Source organism: Mus musculus, chromosome 7, assembly GCF_000001635.26.
Source record: "Mus musculus strain C57BL/6J chromosome 7, GRCm38.p6 C57BL/6J".
Classification (NCBI taxonomy): Eukaryota; Metazoa; Chordata; class Mammalia; order Rodentia; family Muridae; genus Mus; species Mus musculus.
This window is the reverse complement of record NC_000073.6, coordinates 49,476,488-49,502,433: the sequence shown is the minus strand read 5'-3', so window position 1 is coordinate 49,502,433 and position 25,946 is coordinate 49,476,488. Positions and strand designations below refer to the sequence as shown.

Genomic DNA, 25,946 nt, shown 5'->3' with positions numbered 1-25,946 from the left:
AGAGGAGAGACACTCGTGTCCTAGGTTGCTGGAGCCTGGGGGCAAGGTCGAAGGATTTATAGATCTCTAGGGAGACCATGACAAGACTTGTCAAATCCAGTAACCTCACTGATGGTCTTATTAATATTGGTGCAATGATTAGACACTCAGGCAGCATCTGTTAGCATGAGGCGAACAAGGCTCTGTGCAAAGCCAAGACAGCCAACAAACAGGTTACAGGCAGCGTGCAGTTTCCTCTCATGGGAAAGGAGCTTGTACCCAGCTTGCCTTTCGGCAGCCAAAGTTGACATCCTAAGGCACACAAATGCCCCCAGAGCAATGTGTCAGTTGTGGGGACCCTGGATGGATAAAAGGTCCTGTAGGCTTAGGTTCTGGGTAGAAACCAAGGAAAAACCAAAAGATAAAGGTATCCCAGGACAGAAAGGATCTGAGTTTATCAGGGTTCCCTGGATAGAGAAAACCAGGAAGTTGTTCCTCACTGCTTGGGAGAGGAGGGAAAGAGAAGGAAGAAGGAAAGAGGGAGAGGGAAGGAGAGAATGAGCCATCGAATATAAGTTCTAGGTCTGTGAGCACCCAAAGGGCTTCTTGCACCCACGTTTTAAAAGGGAATACGAGACCCAATGGATGTATCTGTACCCCATCAAAGTCCACACAACAGATGTCTCCTCAAACGACAACACCTTTCTACATGCTCTCAAGGGCTTCAACTACTGTCTGGGTGTGCGTGAGCCATGTCCAGAGAACTTAAATAAATAAAAGGAAATGTTTCTTCCTAAGTGTTATTTTGCCACTGAAGAAACTGAAGAGCTGTGACTCCCTCTGCCCTCATCTCCAGGCAAGTTGTGTGGAGCTCTGAGAGCAGGTACCTGCTATCTGCAAGTGGGGGATGGAGTCCACTGAGCCACGCTATCCTTCATTTCCCTCAGCCCCTACTTACTGGCCTCCACACAATCCCAGAGCTCACCCCAAGCCACTCTGTGTCACTGAGCACTAGGGATGAATGGGATAAATCAAAGTGAGGACCAGTCTTCTCTTCCTGAGATTGCCGAGTCTCAAAGCAACTACAAGGGTCCACACCAGATGGTAGAGAGGTCGGCTTGTGTGATCGGCCTGGTGCCGACAGGGTGCTGGCTGTTTATATAGGATGTAACTATTCTGAAGGAGATGCTGCATTGGTGGCTAAAAGCATCCCTAAGTTACCCTTTGTGCGGGATACAACATTCTTCTTTCAGCCACTGCAGAGCCCAGCCTGAGCTGCACCAGCCTTGCCCTTCTTGAAATGCCCAAGGAGAAAGTGGTACCCAGCAGGAGGTTGGCCGGAGTCCAGGGCTGGTGACACTTGAAAGCTAAGGAGATGACAAGTATGTCCTGGGCTCCCCCTTGAGGAAGGGCTAGAGTCCTAGGGGCTTGTATCCTAGCCTCATCCTCCCTTTTAGACAGACCCTCTACGTAGGTCAGGCTAGCCCCGAATTCACGATCATCCTGTTCAGCCCCCAAGGACTTGGATGGTAGGCAGATGCCACCAGGCCTTGCTCTTCCTTGGGTGCTGTTCACAGGGACCCTGGTATACCAAGTGGTGTATGCAACATATGAAGCTTTACAGTGTAAGGGAAGTGCCATACGTCCTAGTCAAGGCTGACCACCCTCGGGTCTATGGGTAAGTAGCGTCACTCCAAACGACTAAAAGATAAACCTAAAACTCATGGCTTATCTTACCAGCTATTTGGGATTTTTGTCTTGATGAAAATAAGACTCTTAGTCCCACAAGCTCCATCTCTTAGTTCTTCCTGAAACAAAAGCTGCTATAAGGTTTGACAGTGTGATAATGATGATGATGATAATGATGCCAAAGTTTCAGAAATGTCCAAAGACCACTGCTGTAGGCATAGTTCTGCCCTTCCCTTGAAGGACCTCACTCTTGTGGTTCAACCACAGACAGGCCTTCTTGTGTACCCGGCCCCAGCAACAACAGCTTCCTGCTGCTTCTCGAAGTCCCTCAAAGCTGCTGCTGCTGCAGGCACAGGGTGGCAGAGGTCAGCAAGGTAGCTACCCAATGGCTCATGTCTACACTCATCCAGAAACTCAGTGGAGAACCTGGCTCCTAACTGAAGCATCGTCACAGGGTAACACATGTGGTCATGACTATCAGCAAGGATGGGTTGGTGGAGTCCCCCTCTGTGGGATGAGCCCTTTCCAGAAATCACGTGTCAACTCAACTTCAAGAACACCGCCTTACAGAGGCCAGAAGACTTTAAACATTAGAGGGTCTGTTTGCAGGTAAAGAAATGGGGATATATAGAGGGGAGGCACCTGTTAAAGACATTCGGTGGTGGCAGAGCCAAATCCCTTAGTCCCTGGCTTGCTTACTGTGTAGACTGCATCAAAACTAACATCAAAAAGATAGGCTGGGCTTTCCCCCAAATTCCTTAGAATTCATGATCCCCCAGGCTACACAGGGACCACTTTGCTCCCGGAGGCCAGGATGGGTAGTTGCTACCCAACTTCCTCATTGGCAAAGCGGGTAGCTCAGCACTGATGACTCTGGGCATACAGAGCCTTGGCATCAGAAGGCCCCACATGACATGAGTGAACAGGAGAGGCAGTCAAAGAAAATGTGTTTATGCACAAAGCTTGGATCAAGCTGTCTGGATGGCACAGATGAGCAGCAGACCAAGACAGGTCACACGGAAACCAGGGATGCTCTGCAGAGGCCTGTACAAGGGTCGCTTCACATACCAGGCAGTTATAACCAGAGCTTTGAGTCAGGAACAGACAGCGAGGCAGGATTGCTCTTTTTTTTTTTTTTTTTGGTTTTTCGAGACAGGGTTTCTCTATGCAGTCCTGGCTGTCCTGGAACTCACTCTGTAGTCTGGGCTGTCCTCGAACTCAGAAATCTGCCTGCCTCTGCCTCCCAAGTGCTGGGATTAAAGGCATGCACTACCAGTGCCTGGCTTTTCTTTTTTTTTTCTTTTAAAAAAATTATTTACAAATTTTATGCAGATGAGTACACTGTTGCTATCTTCAGACACATCAGAAGAGGGCAACAGATCCCATTACAGATGGTTGTGAGCCACCATGTGGTTGCTGGGAACTGAACTCAGGACCCCAGGAAGAGCAGCCAGTGCTTTTAACTACTGAGCCATCGCTCCAGCCCTTGGATAAAGTTTTTAAGAGATATTTTATTTGTCTCTGTGTGTATTCATGCACATTTGTATGCACACAAGGGCACATGAGTGCCAAGGATCCTGTATGGAGATCAGGACAGCTTCATGTGCTCTGTCTCACCTTCCCCCTCTCCCTCCTTTGAGAAGGATGTCTTGAGTACTACTGTATATGCCAATCTAGGTGGACATGTGAAAACCTTCCAGGATCCTCCTGTCTCAGCACTGGGATTTCACATTGCACTACTGTGCTTGGATTTACTGAGCTCTGCATATCTAGATCCAGGTCCTCGTGCAACAATTACTATACCCATTCATCAAACCATCTCCCTAGTCCATCCAGAAGGTCACTGCTTTTATTTTACTGAGTGGTATATGTATGGGGGGCACGTGCTCGCTAATTTTACATACACGTGGCACAAACTGGAGTCATCAAGAGGAAGGAGCCCCAACTGAGAAACTGCTTCCATAAGATCCTGCTTTAGGCAAGCGTGTAAGGCATTTTCTTAATTAGTGATAGATGTGGAGGGCCCGACCAATTCTGAGTGGGGTCACCGCAGGGCTGGTGATCTTGGGTTCTATAAGAAAGCAGGCTGAGGGCTGGAGAGATGGCTCAGTGGTTAAGAGCACTGACTGCTCTTTCAGAGGTCCTGAGTTCAATTCTCAGCAACCACATGGTGGCTCACAACCATCTGTAATGGGATCTGATGCCCTCTTCTGGTGTGTCTGAAGACAGCTACAGTGTACTTATATATAATAAATAAATAAATAAATAAATAAATAAATCTTAAGAGAGAGAGAGAGAGAGAGAGAGAGAGGGAGGGAGGAAGGAAGGAAGCAAGCAAGCAAGCAAGCAGGCAGGACAGTGGAAGTCACTGTATGTTTTCTGCTCTCCCGGCACACACATGGGGGTACTGTATTTCCCTTCCAATGGAATGGAAATGGAGCAAAAGGACCTCCTTTGGTTCAATGTGGTCCTCCTCGGCTTTAAGAGACGTGTGGCTCACCACACTCGCCATCTCCTCATCGCGGGAACGATCAATTCTCAGTGTGAAGGAAAGTCCTTCTGGCTCCCTGGTTCCCAGGAAGAACAATGAGCCACACGACCTTCTACAGCAGCCGGACGGACGATAAGTGTGGGAAGTTTTGGAGTTGCTTGTTATTCAGCATAACCCAACCTAACTGGCCCCAGGACTTTCCAAGATCCCTGCATCCAGTCACATGAAGTTATTTTCTGCTGTGGGACACACTCTGGTTGGGTTTCAGGGCCTAGGCTTTGGGTTGCTGGGGGATTAAACACAGAGGAAGTTTCTGCCTTTTCCCTGGGCCCTTCATTCCAGCTTTCAATGTTAGGTATCTATCTATCTATCTATCTATCTATCTATCTATCTATCTATCTATCCCACCTTTAGTGCTCACGTTATCTTAGTTTTGCATATATGACCATTTGCCTGCATGTATGTCTGTACAGTATGTTCATGCCCAGTGTCCTAGGAATCCAGAAAAAGGACATCAGGTCCCCTGGAACTGGATTACAGACAGCCACTAGCCACCACATGGGAGCTGGGAGCTGGGAACTGAAAGTCCTCTCTCAGAGCAGCCAGTGCTCTTAACTTCCAAGTCACCTCTCCAGATCTCACACAACTTATCTTTCAACAAGTGCTGGAAGGTCACAGCTTAGGGAAAAGCAGTCTTTTGGGGTCACAGCTATGCTATCCAGCCCCCATTCAGCTGTGTGTCAGAGAATGGAGTGCCTCACGGGGCCGCAGTACCTTGGCCCTTCCTTTGTGAGTGGGAACACTGCCTGAGAACCATGATCCACGCTTGGCAGACTGTGGGTTTCCAGCCTTTTACAACCCTCTGGAGAATTCCTCGGAGGCTTAAGGTGCAGATGGTTAGCTTCCTGTCATCACCCGCCCCCTGTTCAACCCAGGTGGCCTCTGCCCACAGGATTGGATCGGTCTCTTGCTTAAAAAGGAAGCCGGTGGAAGGGGCAGACTGGGGGCCCTCCAGGAAGGCCAGTGTGGTAATTATCACCCTGTTGCAGCGGAAATAGAGATTTGCCTCCAAGGCCCCTTTTATGGGCTTTGAAACAGGGACTTTCACTCTCTCCCACTTTGTTCCTGGATGCACACGAGGGGAGAGAAAGGGGGCGTGGCATGGAAGGGTGGGAGGAGCCACGAGGAAGGGTGCAGACTGGCTTTTGCGCTGCAGCTGTATGGGTACAGCCCTTATGTGCATGACACAGAACAAAATATATTCTTGAACATACTAGGCGTTACTTGGCTCTCAAAAGGAGAAGGAAGAAGGATGAGAGGTGGAGGGTGGGGAAGAGAGAGTGGGAGGAGGGAGGGGGAAGAGATCCGGAGAGGGAGCGGCTTTCTGTGTTCTAGGTAGAGAGACTTGTGTCATGGGTTGAATGTGAAACTGGGCCCCGAGGCTCCAGTGTTGAGACTGCTGCTGCAGAGAGGTAACTGGAACAAGAGAGTAACTCACAAGCCTCATTGGTGGATTTGTTAGGATGCGTTCACACCAAAAGTGGGCTGACAGATGCTTGCTCTTAGAAGGTGCAATCTGTCCCCAGCTGCTTCCCACCAGCTGTGAGGTGAGCAACTCAACTGTGCCCTTAGGTCAGCCTCAGCTACAGTGAGTTCCAGGTTAATTAGAGCTAAATGACAGTGTTTAGCCAGTACCGAGAAAGGTTACATTTTTTTTGGAGGACTTCAGAAACTTCGCAGATTCTGGTAGCCCTGGATTTCTGGTGTCATTAACAAGATGCATCATCAGACTTTGAAATGAACTCTTCTTCCTCTCACCAAGGCCACGGAACTGAAGTCAGAACTCTCCGTGTCCCTACTCTGAGCCTTCGAGGAGGCCAAGCCTGGGTGGACGGATGTGCTGCGGGGAACAGAACGGTTGCTTTGTTCTGCCTGTGTCACGCAGTCTGGCAGCATGAGGGCTCTTGTGCTCTTGGGGAGAGCCCTGAGACTGGACTTGCAGGCTGCTCGTTAGCAGGCAGCGCAGCTACAGCCTCTCACAGCCTCCCAATTCAAGTGGGAATGGGACTGGCTTCAATTGAAGGCCAGGGTCAGGGGCCAAGTACAAGCTGCGAAGCCTACGTGTGTCCTGTGTCTGTTTTTTAAAAAGCAATCTCTAAGCTTTTCTGACATGGATACCATCTGGAGAGTGAAAAGACATCCATAATGTGAAAAGGGGGTGGGGGGAAACACAATAATAACAAAAAGATCCCTCCCCTTTCTGCTTCATTTCCCAGCCTGATCTAAAGTGTAGATTGAGCCCAATTCCCGTTTTATCAACACAATGTGACCTGGAAGTACCAGCGAGAAGGAACATCTATCTAATGCCCCAGCCTGCTGCCTGCTATTCCATAAGGACTGTCAACATCCCTGCACAAGGAGCCCCTTTGCAGTGTCCAAGAAAGAGATTCATGAGCGGCAACTTTCTACTGAGCTCTCTGCTTATAAGTATCTGAGTTACTAGAATCCAAGAACTCCTGACATGTTCACTCCCAACATGTTCAGGAGACACAGTGCTGCAGGCAGAAACCACTGGACTGATAGCCAGACTCTCGGCCATCTAGGCACGCTTCCTCCTCCTAAAGTGGCCTATGTTCTGCTATCCTATACGGGCCTATTGTGTGTACTGAGCTGCCTCCATCCCTTTCACGTCATCCTCCCTCCACAGCTGTCCAATGGCTGACTTTGCTGGATGTTGCCAAGTCACTATCAGAAAGGGTCTGGGATCCAGGGTGACAGCCCTGAACGGTGACAGGAGATGAAGGGGACTTGGTGTCTTGGATGTATCATCTTTATTATTCATCAGAACGGACTGATGATATAAAGACTCCAACTGACAAAGTTCCTATCTCCCAGGCCTCTGAAGGCATGTATTTCTTTCTGCAGGTGACTTTTAATAACCCTAAAAATGACACACTCAGGCCATGCTGCAAATAGCCATGGTCTAGCCGGGGTCTCAGCATCCTGTTACAGGCTCTGGGACAGCTGTGGCTACCTACCTGTGCTAGTGACATTTCCAGGGTATTTCGCTCTTTGGAGGCCATCGCTTCCTGGCTGAGAACCAATGGGGCTAACGTCTAGATCATTTCCCAATTCCTCAGTAGCTTGCTTGTGTCCGAATGCTTGTGTGTGAAACCACAAGCAAGAACTCAAGTCTCTCTTCACATAAAACTCCCTAGAAAGTACCTTAGTTCTTACACCTTTGTTTTTTGGGGGTTGTAAAGGAAGGATTCTGGTGGCTTTAAATTGCTTAAAGAACACATTTTCGGGGGGGGGGGGCGGCGGCACAGAGCTGTGCCCAATTTGCATATTCGCCATCTGTGGTGTACTCCCTTGATGTTGTGACAGAGTCACTGTCTCACACCCAACCCACGCGGTTCTTAGCATAAACAGTGTGTGTAAAATCATGGGTGATGTGCTAGCTCAGGAATAGTTTCCTACTGATTTCCTACCTGACAGTCCCCAGCTCTGTGAAACATTCACCTAGCCTGGTGAACAATGTAAAGGAACCTGTGAGGGACTGGAGAGTTAGCTGTCAGGAAAGAGCTGGTCTTGCAGGTGTCAGGACCTGAGTTTGATCCCTGAAAGTCATGTCGCATATGCAGGGAGGTAGAGACAGGAGGATCTATGGGGCTTGCAGCTCACCAGCCCAGCGCACTCGTCATTGAGGAATTCAGTCAACAAAATAAACTAAAGGGATTGGATAGCTAACCTCGATGGTTATGAGCACTTGATGTGGAATCATGAGGAGTGAAGTTTGGATCCAAACACTCGCCTAGCAAGCGGTGTCCCTGCAAACACCTACAGCACTGGCTCCCAAGGAAGCAAAGATGCAAAGAGCTTTGGGGCTTGCCAGCCTCCTGCCTAGCTGAGAGAACTAGAGGTCCAGCTTCAGGGAGAGAGCCTGCCTCAAAGACATACACAGAGAGTGCTATAGAGATACCTGAAGCCCTCTACCTGACATGCCTGGGCTTCCTCATACATGCACACATATGCTATGTACTCACACGAGCATACACACGTCACAAATATGCACACATGCATAAAGTAAAAAAAACACTTAGTGGGCGGAGTAGCATTGCCTTGGTCTATTCACTATAGCTATGGAGCTTAAAGAAACTTAGCACCTTCCACAAGAATACAAACAAACACATCCCCGCTAGTAACCTAGAACTTACATAAAACAGGGAAACATTTGTATCATTAGTAAGTCTTTTTTTTTTTTTTTTTTTTTTAAAGAAGCCCCTTGGGTTCTTTATTAAAACCTTGGCTAGCTAGCTACTCAGTCCTTAAATGATTACAGCAGACCACTCAGGTCTGGGAAGGACCAGAAGACACCGCTGTTCATTTGGGGGGTGAAATGAGAAAAAAAATGGCTTCTGTCTTTCCAGTCTTAGCCCCCAAATCTCTAAGCGGCAGGATGAGGCTCAGCTGCTATCTATGATAATTCCATTAGGCCTCCAATGAAGCGTTAGGTAAATGGCCATCCCAGAAGCTTCTACTACAAGCAGAGACTGGCCTCATAGGGCCTGAAAACAGGCAGATTGATCAACTGGAACAGGGCAAAACCAAGCAGAGTAATTTGACAAATTATGACATGACCAGTGAGAATGCTGCAGATACTGAACGTTCTCCTCTGGTGCTATTCACTATATAGATGTATCTGCAGGGTTTAAGCTTTAAGAAGTGAGCCCTCGGGGCTTGAGAGATGGCTCCTAAGCATTTAAGAGCACTGGCTACTCTTGTAGTGTACCACTGTTTGATTTCCATCATCCTCACAGCAGCTCTTAACCTCCTTGTAATTCCAGCTCCAGGGAATCTGATGCCCCCTTCTGGCCTCTGAAGGTACTGCATGCACATACACGCAGTTAAAACAGCTGCATGTATAAAAATTAAAAATGAAAAGCGCAGCTCTCAGAAGTTTCTATGATCAAGCACTATCCTGCCCTCTCACCTCCTTTCTACCCACCCCATTTGTGTGTTTTGTTTGTTTGTTTGTTTGTTTTGAGACAAGGTTTCTCTACATAGCCCTGGCTGTCTTGGAACTCACTGTGTAGTCTACATTGGCCTTGAATTCAGAGATCAGCCTGCCTCTGTATCCCAAGTGCTGTGATTAAAGGTGTGTGGCACCACCCAGCTAGTTTTCTGTCTGTTTGAATGCAGTCCTGAGGAGCAAACCTGGGACTCTGCATCCTGGGTAAGTACTCTATTAACTTAGCTATACCCTTAGCCCTTATATGGATTCTTTTTCAAACCAATCATTTATAGAACAGCAGCCACAAAGCTAACCTGTGGTGGAACTCTGATAAACAGCCTTTTGCCTTCCCCAACATAAGTGACCACACTGGATACTGGGAGACTCAAATGAGGACATGCAGAGTTAATAGACACTGGGTCAGAGTCCATGACAATGAACTCAGCACTTTCCCCCAACCCAGCCTTTCTACCCTCTCCCTAAAGAATGTGAGAATTCTTCTTCTACTGTTGGGCAATAGTTCAGCATTTGTCTCTTTACAAAGTTGCCCTGCTTCTCTGAAGCAAGCCATAGAGCTACATAACCCATCTAGCATTATTTTAAAGAGAAATGTGTGTGTGTGTGTGTGTGTGTGTGTGTGTGTGTGTGTGTGTGTGTGTGAGAGAGAGAGAGAGAGAGAGAGAGAGAGAGAGAGGTGCATAGGTGCCTACAGAGGCCCAAAAGAGATGCCAGATCCCCCAGAGGCTAGAGTTATAGGGGGGTTGTGAGCTGCCCAATGTGGGCTACCACACCCAAACTCCTCTGAAAGAACAGCAAGTGCTCCAACCACTGGATCATCCTTCCAGCCCCTCACCTGCTAGGAGAACAGCAAGAAAACAACCCTACCTCACAACGTGGCCTTCACAAAATCAGAGTGCAGCACCCTAAAAGTACACAGCAACTTCAAAGCACTCCCCTCCAAGTTCCCTGCTACAGCTCGTCTGCCCAGATGTGGAAGGAGGTTGAGCGAGACAGAACAGCTAAAGAGTACCTGAACTATACATGGAGGACCAGAAAGACAGCAGGCCAGAGATGGCAAATCACACCTGTCCTTTCAGAGCTTGCTCAGGGTCTGGGGATTGGTTTACGTCAGAGTCTGGTCTAGAAACCTGGAGGCCAAACATTCATTCCTTGCAGTAGGAAGGGTGGACACAGGTTCTTTGTGTCTCTGGCAATGGTGGTGACAGAGGTCGACAGACCCCCCTTTTGATGTCAGCTCTTTACTGTGTGTGTGTGTCAGTTGAATATATACCCTAAGCTTCACAGCAGGGGGCTTTGGCCTGAACTGCACTCTGCATACAGACCTGGTTATCTCAAGGTGCAATACCTGGAAAGTTGAGTAATGAGAGAGGAAGTGAGGCAGGTCCCTGGGGCCTGCAGGAGAGAGTCGGAGTAACAGTCAAAACAGCAACCAAACCGCTCAAGCCCGAACCCTTGCTATCAGAAGTGCCAGCCTAGAGTTGAGGATGTAGCTTGGTGGTAGAGAACTTAACTGACATTCACGAGGCCCTGGGTTCCTCTCTCCGCACCATCACTGAATACATACCTACATATACGCATGCCCATGACCATATACAAGCAAGACCTAGGAAGCAGCAGCCCCCCTTTCCTACTTTTTGTGTCAGCTGAAGAACTGATCCACTGTCCTCATATCACGAGCAGCATACTGTAGGCCACTCTCAAATGGCTCTGGTATGACGTGTGGCTACATCCGAGCGCAGCATGCCTACCTGTCAGCATCTCCGAGGCCCAGGGAGGTATTTCGTTGTAGGGTCTCTCGCACCACAGCCATCCCATCAGGAAGCCGGTTCAGGCGACGGGTGTAAAGGCCGAGTCCACCATCTGTCATATACCTTTGAAAAAAGAGGATGGTAGGTGTATTTGGTCAAAAGCAGTGGTGCACAGTCTTGCCATTGTATCCAGAAACCCCGCATGGGTCCCTTGTGCTCTTAGGTGGGGAAGAAAAGATTTCCCGAGGCTCTGTCACTCCAGCCCAAGGAAAATTCAGCTGCTGATTCAGCCTAGGATCTCATGAGGTGGGGAGAGAGCATGCGGGGCTTAATGAATGCAACTCATGGGAATCTATGAAGCAGACGGAAGTGGTGAATAAAATCAGCTGTCAGATGTACTCATGACATACTTCCGAATGTCTGCAATTATGCAAGCAGGTGTCCTATCAAAGTCACATAAACAGAGCTGACGAGTCCTTAGCATACTGTGGGTGAAACAGCGACAGACCAGACCGGAGAAAGCAGGCAAGCTTCGAGGGAGGAGGCAGGGAAAGATGGAGGATGGAGGAAGACAGCATGAGTGGCAGGCATCGAAGCTGCTACGGTTAGAGTATGAACGGTGTCTGGTTTCACCTTCAACACTGATGTCATCAGAGGTTTCCCACAAGACTCTGAGTAACACTCATTTACTCTTGGTGATGCTACAAGGCCATCTTCTGTTGGATTCAGTGTGCTTTGGAGAGGGAGAACCCCAGAGCCTTCTGAATAGATGACTTAAAATCTACCAACCAGAGAGTCCCTGTAAGCATAGTTGTTCAAGCGTCAAGCATCTGTGCCTCATGCTACCCAGGCCCCTTCCGCAACCCCATGCAGGGACTGGGTAGGTGGGCCTCCTCATTTACAAAGGAGAATGCATAGCAGTGCTAAATTCAGGCAGAGCCCAGCGCTGAACTTGATGGTTTTGATCCTGCATGGGCCCCATTAGATCACTGACTAGGTTTCTGAAAAAACATGACTTTTGTATTTCAAGTCTGGTAACATGGAGCTCAGAGCCCCATACGTCACTGTGCGACTAACACGGCTCACTAAGCTGGATCATGGGAGCTCTCCTACATGTATGTTTCAGCTTATCATGGATAGTGTGGTTGTTCGGCCCTGGCTGCCACCTGCTTCAGGTATTTTTTGGGAGAACAGAGTTGTGAGGTACTGAGCTTTTTGGCAGAGTTAGAGAAGCCAAGAAAGGGGCAAAGACGAAAGCCTTCCATGGAGCTAGCTACCTTGTATGAGCAGTGGCAAACACACACACACACACACACACATACACACTCACCACTCACATACAGATCTACACACATAGACCCTACATACCTACACAAATACACACACACCTACATATATACTACATATATACATAGTACATACATATACACTACACACCATATACATATACACTATACACACTATATACATATACTACATATATATACTATATATACACGTGTGTGCATCCATATGCACACATATGCTATATATTGACAACTACACATACACACACTAATACAGACACTACTCATATACACTACATGCACACACTATATACACATATATACTACACACATACGCACTCACATACACGTCTACACACAGAGACCCTACACACACATATACACACGCCACACATACACAGACACACTCACACACGCACCTACACACACAGACCCTACATCCCCACACATACACATGCACACACATACTACATACCTACAACTACATATACACACAGTACATACATATACTACATATACACACATATATACACACATGTGAGCATGCACATACACATATGCTACATATTGATACACTAAACATACACACACTGGTATACACTACTCATATACACTACACACACACACACATATATACACTACATACATAAATCTATCCATCTAGCCAATCAAACCAAGTGTTTGTGGTTGTGCCAACAAGACACAACAGACTGAACTTTTCACCCAGCAGTATGATTAAAGGGGAAAAAAGCATGGTACTTGAATTATATATTAATGACAATTAAAATAAGAAACGATCACAGCCGTTGTTAAACAACCATTTGCATAACCGCCTTTTAATGCCTTTTTCTCAGAAGGCGATGAGCTTCTTGAACGCGGGGTCTATTATTTTGTTCAAATCCATATTCCTAGCTCATCCTACTTCTACACATATGTTAACTATTTCTTTGCCTGGCTTAGTGAACACATAAAGGAATGAAGCGCAGACTAACAACCACAGAGGGCTTAGCAGACACAAACTGAGACCATGTTGATCATAGACTTTCTTCCTGCCAGCTTAAACGGTAGTAAAATGGACACCTTAAGATGAATGTCTGCCTGTCACTGTACCTAGGATCCGTCCATCTGTCTGTCTGTGTACCACATGTAGCAAGCCAGGGAATAGCAGAGTGGCTGACTTGTATCCAAGTAGCGACAGAGGGGCAAACACCTCCACCCAAGGCACAGCATCTGTTGAAGGCTGAACATTTAGAAAGTGTTCTTGCTGAGAGAGCAGGGGAGCTCTTCAAAGTACAACTTCATGTCCCATTAACCAGGGCTGTTAATCTTGATCTCAGCAAAGTCACCCTGCCAGTTAGATAAACACAATTTTTTTTCCCAACTGGGGAGATCTTGTCAAAGGACAAACAAACTAATTTTAGCAGTGCTCATTCCCTGCTGGATTTTTATTGCTGGTGAAACAATACATACGGTTGGGCAATGACCTGCACCTGGGCAAGGAGATGGCAGCCCTCCACCCCTCACCCCTGCTGAGGGAGGGGTGGGATGCTGGGACAGACAGCCTATAGTCTGTGACCTACATTCACACCCACCCACACAAACACCACATGCATGACATGAAAAAAAAGAATTTTAAGGTTTTATTATTTTATTAGTGTGTATGTATGAATATGACGTGTGTGTGTGTGTGTGATATGCACATGCTGTGCAGAGGTCAGAGGACTACTCTATGGAGCCCCTTCCCTCCTTTATGCAGCAAGTGCCTTTATCCACAGGGCCATTGCTGTTCCTCTGCATGCATTTCTAGTTTCTGCCTCTGCAAAGCCAACCCCACGTGAGCGCCTGGCTCTCTGAAGAAGCAGTCCCTGGTATATCCATCCGAAACCCTGGGCAAGGCTCAGAGTTGTCAACGAACTCATGCTCTGAGGGCTTAGGGAGACAGCGGGGAAGGTCATCTCATCTTTTGCAGCTCTAGCTGAGGCTCAAATGGGGTGGGGACATGAAGTGACTTGCTCAAGGTTACGAGCTAAGGAGACAGCTGATCCAGGGCTGAGTCCCAGGGCCCCAGCACCACACCTGCCTTCTCCTTGGGGACACAAACAATTATCACTGTTATCCAATGAGGAGCTGTGGTACCTTTGTATCTGCCACATGGGTTCCTGCCTACACCAAAGGCTACTGAACAATTCCCACATTGCCTACCCGAGTTCTGCAGTGACAGTAGTCAAGGGTCTTTGCTTCTGAACCCTTCCAAAGCTCCCCAAGACTTCAAGAACAGGGCCATCTCATAATTAATATAGATGCTGTTCCCAAGTGTCCAAATCCTAGGACAATGGTTATATGATCTCCTGGACACAATACAAGCACTAGGCTCTGTGCCAGCCTAGGGCTAGAGAGATGACAAACCCAGGTTCTGCTGCTGAAACTCACAATTATTGGGAATTAGGCAAATAGTTCTACTCTCCAAACTGAGGGGTGTAACATGAAGGTTTAAGAGGCTGAGGTAGGGTACAGCAGCTGCAGGTGTCAGAGTGCTGGAGAAGCTGGTCCTACAGGTGACACTGGGGGGTTGCTAATGAAAACAAAGTCCATCCAGGCACATGAAACCATAGCACAGAAGCAGGAAGGGGAAATGGAAGAGGTAAGCCAAGGGAAGGAAGGGGTTTGTTGTGGTTGGAACACCAGTGAAAAGGGAGGAGAGTCAACTGCATGGGAGGGAACCGAGACAAAGGGCAGGGATGCAGATGTGGCTGAGAGCGGCCAAGTACCAGGCCCCACTTCAGTTTCAAAGAGCACACTGGATTTTCCATGCTGCCATCATCCCATACCCTATTTTTAACAAGACATATTTATAGTTTTAAGTTTTTTATTCATTTTATGTGCATGGGTGTTTTGTGATATATCTATCTATCTATCTGTCTATCTATCTATCTATCTATCTATCTATCTATCTATCTATCTATCTATCTATCTATCTATATGCGCATCACACGCATGTCTGATGTCCAGGAAGAACACAAGATGGTGCTGAGTCCCTCGGGACTGGAGTTACAGATGTTCGTGAGCCACCATGAGGCTTCTGGGAATCAAATGAAGATCCTCTGGAAGAGCAGCCAGAACCACCTCTCTAGCCCCCTATTCATTTATGTTTTTAACGATGTCTATACATGTATGACTGTGTGTGGATATGTGCCCATGTGTGCAGGTGACAGAAGACCCTCTTGAGCTAGCATCAAGGATGCTGTGAACGTCCTGATGTAGGTTTCACGGGAACCAAACTCTGGTCCCTTGGGAGAGCAGTATACACACCTCTGGGCCTTCTCTTCTGCTCCTCATACACCAAATGCTTTTTTGATGAGCATTTTTTTTTCTCACCAATATATTTTGCTACAGACTTTTCCCTAACACCAGTTCTCATGCTGGCTGAATCACCTTGACTTCTAGGGAATGAGCAAACCTGCAGGGTGGACCTCGTATCCCCATTGCAAAGGCCATGTGCCAGCCACAAGACACCTTCTTCCTTCCTTCCTTCCTTCCTTCCTTCCTTCCTTCCTTCCTTCCTTCCTTCCTTCCTTCCTATCTTCCTTCCTTCCTTCCTTCCCCTCCCTCCCTCCCTCCCTCCCTCCCTCCCTCCCTCCCTCCCTCCCTCCCTTCCTTCCCTCCTTTTTCCCCTTTGGTTTTGTTGTTGTTGTTTTGTTTTGTTTTGTTTTGTTTTGTTTTGTTTTGTTTTGTTTCTTTGAGACAGGGTGTCTCTGTGTAGCCATGGCTGTACTGAAACATACTCTGTAGATCAGGCTGGCCTCAGACTCACACTAGCTAAGGAACCCCACAGCGTCCATTGGAACAAACACTAGACAGAATCGAAGACTGGGTAAAGAGATCCTTTCCCTTCCTAAGTGCAGTGAGGTAATACCACAGAGCCCAGTGAAACTGGCTGGATGTGACATGTCCTTGTACCTTCCAAGTTCACAGTTCTACCTAGCCTGCCTCAGCTGGGGGGGTCTTTCACTTGGAAAGACGTCACTGTTGTGGATGGAGCTGGAGGTGGGGCTGGGGGCTGGGGGTAGGGGTAGGTGGGGGTGGGGAAGGAACCACAGGTAAGGAAGGACTCACTCTAGTGCACTTAGAGCAGCACGCGCATGCAGTGAAAAGGAAATAGCTCTCTGCTGCAAGAAATGAAAGCAGGAACGGGAGGCGGAAAAGCACATCGGGCCTGGCGATTACTTTTCTTCAAAGACTTTATCAGCCTGTCTGCAAGTTTTTGGACACAGCTTTAGTTTAGAAGTGAACATAGGCAAATGGGCATAGGTGAGATCCCTTGCCAATATCAACATAAATACACCAGCACGTACATCAACAGTTATGGTGTTGCATAAAGCTGGGAGGGAGCAGGAGGGGGGCTGATAGCCCCAGACCACCACATTTTAGCAGCTAAACAACACGTGCTCTTCAAGGCACGCTGCAGGGTTACAGCCCAGCGTGACATTGATTCTCTGAGTTTATTAGGATGTAAATTGAGTTTCTGGACAAACCTGTAAAAAGATCCTTTTAGCTTAGGGCCTCTTAGAAGTTAGATGGCTAAACCTCCCTCTGGGTCACAGAGGGACAAGCTGAATGCCAGCCTAGCAGAGCTGCCTAATCCCTTTGAAGGCGCCGGGTCTTTACCAAAGGCGGGTGGGGCAGCTGCTGTGTCTGATTTAAGATGATGCATATGAAATGCAAAAATGAGATCACAAAAAAAAACGAGGCCAATTTTTCTGTGCTGATATTAAAATGGCGACACTCATTTTTTTTTTCTTTCAGGTCCCATCTGCCCTGGAGTTTTAGTGTGGCACACTGACAGAGCGTGACACATGTCACTCAGCAAACAGTGTCATCCTCTCAGTGTCTCTACTACCCTCCCCACAGAATATTCTTATTTTCAAGGAAATAAAAGCCATCCCAGTCAAAGATACTAAAATGTATCACTTCCTGTTGATGGGTCCCCTAGGCTGACATAAAAGAAAACAAAACCAACAGCAGTTTCTGGAGAAAATACAGGGTCAGAGCTCAAGTTTCCCTGTGGTGACAGGACTAGAATTACAAATGACCCCAACTGGGCAACACACCCACACTCACACACATACACACACACACACACACACACACACAAGGGCAGGGGCAGGTAGGAAAGCTCCCAGCTTTCATTCTGCGCCTTTATAGGCAATCCTTGGGCACACACCCACCCTCTCCTCAGCCGTTTGCTGGAACCCTCCCAACCCCTCCTAGGGCTGAGGGATATAGGACACATTTCCTACCTTTCTGTGCCGCTTTCTGCTGTCCCTGGGGGCTGCTAGCTCCTCAGGACCTCACCAGGTTTCCAACCTTTCTCCTTCCAGGAGGATGTAGAGTTCTACTTACATCCCTAGCTTCCCCATCCAGCTACCTGTAGCCATATTAAGCCGCCTCAGCTCTGAGCACCGGGAACATAACCCCAGCAAACAGACCTTGAGAACTGTGAACTGTTCCGCTGGGGGAGGTTCTCAGCTCAAAGCACACGAGCTCCTTCCCTGGCTTTTCTGCAATTCACATCCATCTCAATCCTGGCTTGGATGAAAAGTTCTCTGGATGGAGAGAAGCAGGCAGGCAGGCAGCAGGCAGGCCAGCGGGCGGGCAGCCACAGTACAAGTGAACCCAGGAGGTCTGCAGCCTACTCTGGCTGGCCCTTGTCAACAGAGCCTGGCCCTCCAGGGAGCACTTGAAAGAGGTTGCCAAGCTAATCAGATGGAGCCTGAGCAGGCCGCAGGAGCACAGAGAGCAGGGTGGGGGAGAGAAAGACAGGCTGGAGTGGAGGTGCAATCACAGGGTCGCAGGATCCAGACCCCAACCAGGTATCACAGAATTAAGCACAGAAGAGAGCACGCTGTAGGCAAACACAGGGTATTCGTTGGGATGTGGGGTTTGCAACAAATTAAACTTCTTACAAGCTAGCAGGCTCAGCACCCTCTGGCGGTTGCCCAGGTGGCTCAAGTCGGACCTTACTGCTTCAGCTAGCTTCCCTGCTGACTCAAACACCCAACAACAAAAGCAGTGATTTCTGCCCAGTAGGGGATAGGTGGGGGGTGGGTAGGGGTGAGCGGGAGTAGGTATGGGAGGTAGAGGACTGCAGACAAAGAAACATAGTCCCTCTGTTATATCTACTTCTTGGCATGCCTCTGTTGCTTGTATATTTCTAGACTGGGGTGTCACTTTGTAGCCCAGGCTGGTCCCAAATTTGAGATCCTCCTGCCTTCAGCTCTTGGGTTCTAGGTTATGGCTGTGCACCATTGTGGGAGACATCAAACCCTTTGAATTCTTATGGCTTTGGGGTGGGGGTGGGACAGGTATTTTATGACATATGCAATATTTCAGTAACACTGCAAATAACATCTTTTAAATACACGAGTGCTCTATTTGCATGTAGACCTCCATGACAGAAGAGGATATCTGACCCCATTTACAGATAGATGGCTGTGAGCCACTATGTGATGTCTGGGAATTGAACTCAGGACTTCTGGAAGAGCAGCCAGTACTCTTAAATGCTGAGCCATCTCTTTGGCCCTACACATAAAGCCTTAAAGACAAATTCAACCAAGAGTAGTTTTGAGGCCACTACCTAAAAGCGGAAACTCTGAAAGTCAGATTTCTTTGAATCTAGAAGGCCATTTTTACACATTTGCAATCAGTGGCACTGGCTCTCAGGCCTCCAAGGTACAGTATGACTTGCTGAGTGGCTGTGCTATTCCTTCAGCAGGGCAATGGCTTCCCCACTTTGAGACTCACAGCAGGTGGGTGGGGGAGGTGGTAAGGTAGGGGCAGGAGGTGGGGTGGGGTGGGATTCAGCAGTGGTACCTGGCAGCATTGTTATTCCCTTGATCCTCTGATTTCAGCACCCAGGTGACTCTGACTCATCTTTTCACTGTTTTATCCTTACCACGCTCCTTGCAGAGTGATGGATCCAAGAGGGGAGATGTCTGCACAGTTCTAAAATGTGATACCCTGGTCTGTGCATCTTCTGTAAAAAGCAGTGGGATGCTCCTCATTCACTCACTCATTCATTCATTCATTCATTCATTCATACATACATAGACAGGGTTTCTCTGTGTAGCCCTGGCTGTCCTGGAACTCACTCTGTAGATCAGGCTGGCCTCTAACTCAGAGATCCACCTGCTTCTGCCTCCCAAGTGCTGGGATTAAAAGCATGCAACCACAACCAACCACTGCTGGGCAAGAGCTGCTCCATATTTTAATAAAAGTCCATGGAACACTAATTTCCAGAGGACTTCAGTTTAGCTTATCCTATATAGATAGATGTGCTATAAGAATTTCAATTGGAGGTGGTGGTGTTGAGGGTCATCTAAGAGATGGCTCAATAGATGACAGACTTTCTATTAACAAGTATCAGGACCCGAGTTAAGATTCCCAGGACTTGTATAAAAGCAGTAAGTAGGAGAGTGGACTCTGTAAATCCAGTACTGGGGGTGGCAGGTAGAGTAAGGCAGATCCCTGGATCTCATCGGCCCACCAGCCTAAGTGAATCAGTAAGTTCCAGGTCCAGTGAGAGACCCTGTCTTAAAAACGGAAGCGGTCATGGGTGTTGGTGGATGCCTTTAATCCAAACACAGGGGAGGCAAATGGATCTCCGTGAACTGTAGGCTGGCTTGATCTAGATTGAAAGGCCCAGGCCAATCAGGGCCTACACCGTGATAGCCTACATCTTAGGGTTTCTATTGCTGAGACAAAACACCACCACCAAAAATAAGTTGGGGAGGAAAGGGTTTATTCGGCTTACCCTTCCACATTGCTGCTTATCATCGAAGAAAATCAGGACAGGAATTCAAACAGGGCAGGAATTTGGAGGCGGTACCTGATGCAGAGGCCATGGAGGGGTGCTGCTTCCCTGGCTTGCTCAGCCTGCTTTGTTACAGAGCCCAGGACCACCTACCCAGGTATGGCACCACCCACAATGGGCAGGGCCCTTCCCCATTAATCACTAATTAAGCAAACACCTTCCATCTGGGTTCTTATTGTGGTATCTTCTCAACCAAGATGCCCTCCTTTCAGATAACTCTAGTTTGTGTGTCAAATTGACATAAGACTGACTAACTGGCACACCCAATCTCATTAAAATAAAGGAAAAGAAAGGTGGATACCAGCAAAGGAATATACCTAGTGTCAACTTCTGGCTCTACACACATGTGCACACATCCACAAGCACAAACAGAGTTAAAAACTCACATATACACACACAAGAACAGGTATAATGCCATATACAATACAAAGAAAATAATCTGAAGTTTCTTCTTCTTCTATTAGTGTGTGTGTGTGTGTGTGTGTGTGTGTGTGTGTGTGTGTGTAGGCCAGATTATGTGCGTGGCTTCTTTGCCTTCATGACTACGTGAGCATCACATGTATGCCTGGTATCTCTCAGGGCCAGGAGAGAGCACTGGAACCCCTGGAAGTGAAGTTAGAGATGGTTGTGTGTTGCCATATGAGGCTGGAAATTGAACCTGGGTCCTCTGCTAGAGGAACGTGTGCTCTTAACTACTGAGCCATCACCCCAGCTCCTCTCTTCCTTACATCCATGAATCTGGGGACTGAGCTCATGCTTATGGGACAAAGCCATTTCTCTGGCCCAAGAGTTTTAATTTTTGAAATGCTATAACTATGCTAATGAAATGCATCCTTGGGTGGACAGAGAGCCAAGAAGTCCAACCAGTGTCCTTAGCACCTCCTATCTAAATAAATGAGCATGTGTAAAATCTTCATCGTGATCCATGAGAACTCTTGTTTAAAATGGGAACTACTGCACATCCCTCTGAAGAAACACCGGCAGCTTTGGAAAAATGGGCAAGCAGCCCCGACCCCCATCCCCGCCCCTGTATCTGGGATTTTGTCTTGACTGAATTCTCTTTATTGTGGTTCAACTGTTAGTGTGGATTGCAGCAAATATTTCTAGCACCAGCAGGAAGCTTTCTGTTCACCCTGTGAAAGATGAGACGCATCCGAGCACACAGGAGACTGCTCTCTAGACAAAGCCCCTTTGAGCTCTTTCTTGGCATCAAACATGCTGAACAGAGACGCACTGATACCCAGGAAGTCTCGCAACATAGATGAACTTAAATCACCAGGGATTCGGAGAAAAATACACTTTCCAGGGCCATGGCTTCTTGGCTGTAGGCTGTCCTTAGCAGAGTTCAAACTAAATTTTACTTTATTTTTAAATACCTTGATTTTTCAGAGCATTTAAGGGTTTGTAAGAAAGTTGTACAATAATCATTGAGTTTCCTAGCTCCTTCCTCCCTTCAAAGTCTGATCTATGTCAATATTCTATATTAATGTGGTACATGTTTGCCACTCACAAGCCCATTTCATTGACAGATAACTGATACCTATCTTCATGTGAGCTCTTCTGTGTTCTGTTTTGTTTTTTAGCTCTGCAAAAGTCACGTGTACAGAGGCCGGAAGGATGGCTCAGTGGTTAAGAGCGCTAGCTACTCTTCCAGAGGACCCAGGTTCAATTTCCAGCACCCATAGAGTCCCAGCGGACCCAGTACCTTCTTGTGGTCTCTGCAGGCATTAGGCTCAGACACATATACAGACAAAACATCTTTACACATAAATCGAATTTAAAGAATAAGAAAACAATCCCATATCCTCTAGACTAGTATCATAGAATATAATCCAACACTTAAAAAAAAAAGGCTCCCGGGGGTTCTCCTGGTCACTGTTTTTACATACATGCAATTAAAACAAGCATGTTGGTAACTCTACCCTGGGAAGAACCTATCAGAGATGCCACCTTAAATCCTGAAATCAGCAAGATGGGCCTCAGTTTCCCTAAGAATTAGTTGTCATGATGTGACAAGTGTCATGCATGATAGGGTTGGAGAGATGGCTCAGCAGTTAGGAGCACTGACTGCTCTTCCAGAGGACCTGAGTTCAATTCCCAGCAACCACATGGTGGCTCACAACCACCTGTAATGGTATCCACTGCCCTCTTCTGGTGTGTGTGAAGACAGCAATAGTGTACTCACATAAATAAAATAAATAAATCTTAAAAAAAAAAAAGAAAGAAAAAGTGTCATTATAATTTAAAACATAAATCTTCAGTAACTGGTCCTGGACTCCTCTGTGGCGAGAGGCAATATCATCCATATTAATAGGCCCTAGGGTGAAGCTGATCCAGCTGTGCCCTCAACCTCAGGTCAGGGTTTGGTAGAAATTGTTTCAGAACCTCAAGTCCCTTCTGAAATATCAGTTAACTAGAGGTTTAGACTGAGAGATCTCCTGGCCCTGGAACCGTCTACCTGCTGGAGATCTCTATGTTTGGTGAGGTCATGGCTGAGGAATGACCTCAGAGCGCAGCAGACAACATGTGGTAGCCACAGGAGTATCACAGTCTCTGCACTGTCAGAAGAGTCCTTCCTGAGCTGGGGAAATGGTTCAGTGGGTGAAGCCTAAGGACGTGAGTTCTGACCCTACAGATCCACATAAAAGCTGGACTTCCAAAGGTGAGCAGCTGGAATCCCAGTACCACACTGTGGGGAGTGGGAGGTAGAGACAGGAAACGCTCTAGATGCTCCCGGGACTAGCTAGCTAGCTGGGTAGCACAGCAACCAAGGGACCCTGTCTCACACCAGGTAGAAAATAGGACACCCAAAAGCTGTCCTCTGTCTTCTATAAGCACATACATTCCTGTCCACACCAGGTTCTCCCTGCAAGCACATCCAACACACTAAGATGTAGTGGCTAAGCTTCTGGGATGGCTATACCTGTTGCTCCAAAGTCTCCGATCTGCTCCGCACGTAACACAAGTTCTTTTTACATTACTGCCAGAAACACGTAGGCTGGCTCTGAGGATTCTATGTTCTCTCTAGAAGATGAGTGGAGCCTTTGAGGGTGGGATCAGACAGCCAGTGTTTCCTGCTCTTCTGGCTTCAGAAGACAGGCCAGGGGAACTGCCTTTGCCTGCCTGACACCAGGAAGCGAGTGTCTGGCACCGCGCTTGAGGTTCACACAGTTTCACCTAGCCTTTATCAAGCCTGCAACTGAGAGAAATGCCAAGGTATCCTGAGAACAGGCAGTGAGGGAGACTGGCTTGTAACTGAGATACATCACTTCTGCAGGCTGACTCACCAGGTTAAAAATGGCCAGATTTCTGGGGGTTCCTGGGAGAGGGGAGGGCTGAAGAAAGGCCTGGCTACAGGAGCGCTACATGTAGGTATTTGTTCTGAAGGAGGCTCCTGTTTAAGGCTATGGCATTCTTTTCAACAAAAACTTCAGGCAGCTTCTGTTGTGGGGTAGGTGCCAGCCTGCAGGCTGGGGACACAGGACTCCAGGTCTTTGACTTCACAACTGCTTGCATATGGGGCTCAACAAGGGTAAACACAGAGATAAATACCAGAGGGGGCTTTTTAGAGGAGGGGGCGGGGGGGGGGGTCCCTCAAGAGACATCTTGGAAGTATCAGCAGGGAAGCCTTGGGTTGAAGAAGTTAGTGAGCATGTACTCACACATACCCACACTGACATATACAATACTAAAATTTTATAAGCGCATATTACAGAGTCTGCAAAGATAGCTCAGCGGTTAAGAACGCTTACTGCATTTGCAAAGGATCTGGGTTCCATTCCCAGTACCACATAAGCTGAGCACGCTAGAGCATTGGCAGCACTCGGGGGGGGGGGGGCGGAATGTCCCCTTTACCAGGATGATTGGCACTGGTATATCCTTAGAAGGGACCGACGTGATGCAGACTTGTAAGTGGACATGTCTCTTCCTATATAGCTGGAGCCATGGGGGTGCAAGGATGAAGCCAGGAGTAATTTAGAAGCCAGGTGACCAAGCACAAAAGCAAACTAGCCATCTCCTTTGATAAACAGTAGCCAATAGTGGAGAGGACCAACAGCAGTCGGGTGCAATGCTGGGCAGGCTGAGGGAAAGTACAGTCTGGGAGAGGAAATGAGGCTAATACCAGGGGCCTCCAGAACACATAATTTGCCTTAAATAAACGCAGCAGGAGCTGTAGTCGTAACAGCTGTGACACACAGGCTAAGGGATGGGGGTCGCTGATGGGTTTTCTTTCCACTCTTTAACTTGCTCCAATGCAATACTTTCACAAACAAGATAAGCTGACAGTACCATTTAAACGTGGCCGAGGGTGTGGGGGTGGAGCCAAATTCCGTAAGCCACTCAGAAAGTGGGTTTGATGCTATAACCTTTAATAGCTTTTCAGCCCCTGCCTTCACTATACTCAAGAGGTATAATGACTGCTTTGTGGGTAATAAGCTTACAGAAGGTCTCAGTAGCCGTAGTCCATTGCTCCTCTGAACCCTTCATCCTGGGGCTTGGGATCTGACTCAGATGGTAGAGTGCTTGCTTAGTAGAGACTAGCACCACGTAAGTGGGCATGTTATTGGCATATACCTGCGATCTTAGCACCAGGGAGGTGCAAACATGAGGATGAGAAGTCCAAGGTCACGCTCAGCTACATGGCAAGTTCCTGACCAGTCTGGGATGCATGAAACTCTGTCTCAAAATGAATAAACAAAATCTCTACTCCCCTCATGGTCAGATCAGCTGCCAGAGCAGGAAAGAGGCCTGTCTGATGTTGTGTTTATTTTAACAGGCCTGGGTTAAATATTTTCTTAGAAGAATCACCTTTGGAGTTGCTCTGAATGCCCCAGCCTGGCCTGATCTATGGGGTCCTGTCTTTCCAGGAGACTTTTCCCTGAAAGCAACACCCAGTTCTGTTCCCTTGACCGTGAGACCACCGTGACTCCGGGGTGAACCAGGGCATCCTTAACCCTCAGCTGGAAGATCTTCCTTTGAAGGAATCCCCTTGCAGTCTCTTACATACACAGCATTCCAGGCTTGGAAACACTCAGGACAGGGAGTTCTGTGTTTCTGTTCTCTGCAAACAGCCCCACCCACAACCTAACAGCTCTGACTGGCCTTGAATTCTTCTGCACTTTCACTGCAGGTCATCTTCATGCTTTAGGCAGCGAAAATGCAAGTCTAAATTCCGTCTGTGGTCAGAGCTTGGTTCTCTGGAACCTTCTGTTCACTGAATGCTTTCTACACCACACATATCTAGTTTCTATATGCAGAGATACTATGCTCCAGACTTGGAGCTCTGTGTTGTCATTCACCTCCCAAACAGACCCCAGCCTTGCTTTAAACTCCTTACGACCAGGCACCAAGAACCCAACAAAGCTTTGACACTATCCAGCCAGCAAACACTCAACTACCTCCCTTACTCACTATTCCGCTATCAATCCAAGGGAGGGCAGGCTTTGGAGAGCACTAAACATTAGACACCTCCAGCAGGGGGCAGCAACGGAAGAGACAAGGCTGGGGTCTCAATGGCTGAGTGCTCAAACCGGTAGCCCTTTGCGGGTGTGTGGTATGGGATGTGACACTTCTCCTGTGATCTGTTTTCAGGTCTCTGATGGGAATAATGACACAGTGACAGTACTAGACAGTGCCTTGTCTTCCCAGGGCCTGCAGTGCAGGTTATGCCTCAGCGATCACTCACACTCTTTTTTTTTTTTTTTTTTTTTTGGGTTTTCGAGACAGGGTTTCTCTGTATAGCCCTGGCTGTCCTGGAACTCACTCTGTAGACCAGGCTGGCCTTGAACTCAGAAATCCGCCTGCCTCTGCCTCCCGAGTGCTGGGATTAAAGGCGTGCGCCACCACG

The 25,946-nt window shown here is 47.8% G+C and overlaps 1 protein-coding gene across 27 annotated transcripts in view; it reads right to left on the bottom strand.

Moving 5' to 3' along the window:
• The window catches only part of Nav2 (neuron navigator 2), a 651,028-nt gene that overhangs the window by 107,657 nt on the left and 517,425 nt on the right, over positions 1 to 25,946 (bottom strand). For 25 of the 27 annotated variants that reach the window (XM_006541297.4, XM_006541300.4, NM_001111016.1 and 22 more), the window contains one exon: positions 10,943 to 11,065. In XM_006541297.4, coding sequence (XP_006541360.1) covers positions 10,943 to 11,065 — 123 coding nt within the window. Of the gene's footprint in view, positions 1 to 10,942; positions 11,066 to 17,525; positions 17,674 to 17,714; positions 18,289 to 25,946 lie in introns of those variants that run through there. The other 2 variants (XM_030243111.1, XM_006541308.4) reach the window with 2 other exon arrangements.